This window comes from Theropithecus gelada, chromosome 14, assembly GCF_003255815.1.
Source record: "Theropithecus gelada isolate Dixy chromosome 14, Tgel_1.0, whole genome shotgun sequence".
NCBI lineage: Eukaryota > Metazoa > Chordata > Mammalia > Primates > Cercopithecidae > Theropithecus > Theropithecus gelada.
This window is the reverse complement of record NC_037682.1, coordinates 115,404,493-115,409,122: the sequence shown is the minus strand read 5'-3', so window position 1 is coordinate 115,409,122 and position 4,630 is coordinate 115,404,493. Positions and strand designations below refer to the sequence as shown.

Sequence of the window (4,630 nt, the reverse complement as noted above, 5' to 3'; positions counted from 1 at the left end):
AATATCATCATATGTAATCCTTACACAATTGTGTGAGGTAAGTATTATCTCAGTTCATCAAAAACAAACATTAGTGGATACTCACTATATACCAAGCACAATATAATAACATCCCACATTTTGGCAATATTTTCCCATTCACTTGATCTTGATTTCGAACATCTAACTACTTTTGCCATTTATCCCCTACATTTTCTTAGTTTAAAAGTCACATAGTATACTCCACTTTTCTGTACTGAGTTATAAACCTCTTTTTCTAGGAATATGTTAAAATAACTACACAGCAGTTAACTCTATTTGCCCTCTGTTCATTGAGCCTAACTGAAATTGTTCAGAAACCTCCCAAGATACCTATGTGAAGAGATGACTAATCCAGATCTTGGAGGCCACCCAGTGGCCATGCACTTGTTCTTCAACAACTAAGGCAAACATACAAACTCATTTCAGGTCCAGATGATCCCCCAGAGGAAGCAGACGAAAGGATCCTGGGGTGGGGAGGTGGGATACTGGGGAGAATGAAGAATAGTAGCTTTCCCCCAACAAGAAACCCCAAAGGGCCCCAAAATTCAAAGAACTCAATACAATAAACAGAATCTCTATAGACTTGATGCCTTAAGACAATAATAGAGTACATCAATTTCATTAAGATCTTGTGATAACACTTTTCCAGATTTGATTATCACATGATCTAAGACATATGATCTAAATCTGGTACCTAAGGTTGTGTGAATAATTTTGTCCTATGTAAGATATTTTTTACAATAATTCCTTTTCACATTCTTTAGTTGTTGCTGTGACAGAACTTTCCACTAATCATAATTTTGTTCTTTTCCTTCTCTTCAGAAAGGTCCATTTGCCTTCCTTAACTCTCCTCCAGCAAGAGGTAATTATGAGTTACAGCAATTTTGAAGATATTCAAAGCTCATCCTCTCTCTCCTAGCTCAGCAATTAGGTACTCTACATTTCAATGAATATCTAAATTCCTTTTACTAGGCATGGTATCTGAAGCCTAAAGTAGGCTGACTACAACCATTGTTGGCTGGGGTTAAGAAAAAAGACTTCAAATAGTCGAAGGACCAAAGGAATAATTCTAGAGAATTCAAAAATTTGATCAAAATAAATACACTTGTTGGGTGCTGCTATTTCTTAAATCCTAGTAATACAATGATGAGCAAGAATAAACATGGTCTCTTTACAGAACTCACAGTCAGATAATATCCATAAATTCATTTCTGACTTTTCATTCATTCATTCCTCTAACAAATATTTAAATTCCACCTATTCAGAAGCACTGCGATACATGCTGCAGATTCAACGACGAATTATAGCCACTACTCTCAGGGATCTGGCAGTCTGACAGAACCTGAACTCAATTCCTTCAGTATTTTCTGTGTATATATAGATTATATTCATCTATCTTACCACTTCCATATTTTAGAGGCTAAAATTATCAATCAATAATAATAATCAATCAATACTTATAAAGAGGATCAGAGAAATTGACCAGGAATTGTAAGTAGAGATAAGGGCAATTATTAGTTTTCATATTTGGGAATATCAAAAATAAATATATCAAAAAAGTAAAAACTGAAAATGAAAACATCCTTCTTGGATGATTCACAAGAGCCTTTATATTCAAGCATTGTCATACCCCAGCGGCAGTTACATGTTCTCAGCATATACAGTTACCTCTTTCCCTTAAAGTAAAACAGTCAAATTCATAGAAGCAGTGAGCAAAATGATGGTTGTCATGGGCAGGGTAGAGAGGGAAATGGAGAGTTACTAATCAATGGCTCTAAAGTTTTAGTAATGCAAGATGAGTCTAGAGATCTGTTGTACAATATTGTCCCTATATTGTTAATAATAATATTGTATTGTATTCTATACTGAAAATCTGGTAAGAGAGTACTTCTCATGTTAAGTGCTCTTACACAACAAAATAATAAAAAAATTTTAAAAGACAAAAACACACAAAAAGCTTCAGAATTGAAATATTTTAGTTTCATTATTCTAAGGATTCAAAAATTCCAATTGTTAGCAAAGATGAAATATTTCATATCTGCATCTTTATATATGATGTGACTTCACTCAAACCTAAAACTAGGATATGATAATACATCTCGGCTGCTAATCTCTAAGCAATTTAAAACCCTAGAGTAACAACAAAATTAGTCACTGCTGGTGTCTTTTCAGACAAATGAATATTTCCAAAAAAGAACGTGCCAAAACTAAAAAACTAAAAAGTTTATCTATAATTAGAATGATATTAACACAATCTAAATCTTAATGCTCATTGCATTGTATCTCAGTCCATCATTCTTATTAGAAATGTCAATGACAAAATTGACTTTTGGTGAATAATTAGGGCATCTGATCACATCTTCGAGTAACTGTAGAAATATTGTGAAGAGGAATCAGGAGGATCTGACTTACGAGTTGGTCTTTTTAGGGCATTCATTATTGCATCATTAGTTGCGGACATTAATTATGTTCTCTGTTCTCTTAGCCCATCCAACATTTCACCATATTAATGTTTCATTTTGTTTGCTATCTATAATCACGAACAAATATATCTCAAGATGTGAAGGCATATGCATGCTTTACTAATCCCTAAATGTCTGCGGAAGAATCTCTAATTCTTAATTTCAACATCAACTTAATGTTTAAACAAAAATTGGTGCCAGTGAATGTATTGGTATTGTATTTATCCCAATCTGCCTCCACATTCATATTTTCACATATTTTGTGAAAACCCAGACTACCCTTCCATGAACATGAGGAATCACACATTGCTGAATGAGTTCATTCGGGGAATACCTCAGACAGAGGGACTGGAGGCTGTACTCTGTGCTGTCTTCTCATTCATCTATCTCTTCACCCTACTTGGAAACTTACTCATCCTTGTAGCAATTGTTTCTTCCTCTACCCTTCACACATCTATGTATTTCTTCTTGGGACTCCTGTCTATTTTTGACATATTGTTCCCATCCGTAACATGTCCCAAGATGCTATTGTATCTCTCTGGCCAGAACCCAGTCATTTCTTACAAGGGATGTGCTTCACAGCTCTACTTCTATCACTTATTGGGTTCTGCTGAAGGCTGCCTCTATTCTGTAATGTCCTGTGATCGCTTTGTTGCCATATGTCACCCACTGAGGTATATGCTCATCATGAAGCCTGAAGTCTGTGTCAGCCTGGTCGTGGTAGCCAGGTTGGTGGATTGTCTTCATGCCACCATTCTGACCTCCTTTACCTTTCAGTTGTCCTACTGTGGCCCCAATCAGGTGGACTACTTCTTCTGTGACATTCCTGCTGTTTTACCCCTGGCTTGCACTGACAGTGCCCTGGCCCAGAGGGTGTGTTCCATAAATGTTGGCTTTCTGGCTTTAACACTTTTGATCAGTGTCTGTGTCTGCTACACTCGCATTGGGATTGCCATATTGAGAATCCGTTCAGCAGAGGGCAGGCAGAAAGCCTTCTCCACCTGCAGTGCTCACCTCATTGCAATCCTCTGTGCCTATGGACCTGTAATCATCATCTACCTGAAGTCCACACCCAACCCCTTGCTTGGTGCCATGGTGCAAATATTAAATAATATTGTCTCACCCATGCTGAACTCGTTAATCTATTCCTTAAGGAACAAGGAAGTGAAAAGGTCCCTGAAAAGAGTATTCCGAAATGTTTTACTTACTGTCTGTGAATAAATTATGGGATATTATTGGGAATAAATGTTATAATTAACATTATTCTTTGTCTCTTAATTCTGGATAAGGAATCCAAAGGGCATGGCAAGCACTTGGAGACAGATTTCTTGTCTCTATAATGGGTAGCCAACTTTTCCTGGTTGAGGACAGAGAGGATCTGTAGCAGTCCAAGAAGTACCCTTCAATAGTTCCTCTCTGTATAAATCAACATTCAATTTTACCTTATTTTTTTGCTCCAATTAAAATGTAATTGTTCCTCTTTTCTGTGTATAAGCATTTCAGTTCTTCCATCTTGCGAAGAAGAAGGTTAGCTAACATTCATAGAGCATGATCTGTCTTCTGGGCATTGTGATGAGCATTTCACATACATCATCTTATTAAATCTTCACCCCTATAAAGTAGATTTTATGAAACGTAGAAAAGAGTTTTGAGGATTAAAGTCTTCAATAGTGAACCCAATGTTACACATTAAGCATCAAATCAGACCTCAAACTCAGCTCCAGTTAACTCCAAATCACCTCCCTGCTATAGAATCCTGTACCACATAGCTACCCTAAGTGACCTGCATGGCAATTTACTCATCCTAATTACTTCTCTCATGATACAAATAAGTTGTTCGATAAATAACTGGTAAAATAAGTACTGACAGAGGTTACATCTATATACAGTCAGCCCTCAATATTCATGGGTTCTGCCTTTGTGAATTCAACCACTGTGATTCAAAAATATTCAGAAAATAAATTTTACAAAGTTCCAAAAAGCAAAACTTGAATTTGCCTCATGTGAGTACTACATTGAATTCATGTGCATGAAATGGTGGTAGGCATTGCACTAAGTATTACAAGTAATCTAGAGATGATTTAAGGTATACAGGAGGATGTGCATAGGTTATATGCAAATACTACACCATTTTAAATAAGGGACAT

At 36.2% G+C, this 4,630-nt stretch overlaps 1 protein-coding gene across 1 annotated transcript; it reads left to right on the top strand.

The window, feature by feature from the left end:
• Positions 1 to 2,774: 2,774 nt before the first annotated feature.
• Positions 2,775 to 3,704, top strand: LOC112605978 (olfactory receptor 148-like). The gene has a single exon (XM_025355840.1). The coding sequence runs from the start codon at positions 2,775 to 2,777 to the stop codon at positions 3,702 to 3,704; it is 930 nt and encodes a 309-aa protein (XP_025211625.1).
• The last annotated feature ends 926 nt before the right edge of the window (positions 3,705 to 4,630 follow it).

What these genes read in the sequence shown, in the direction of transcription:
- LOC112605978 (XM_025355840.1), top strand. Translation starts at nt 2,775, where the DNA reads ATGAGGAATCACACATTGCTGAATGAGTTCATTCGGGGAATACCTCAG.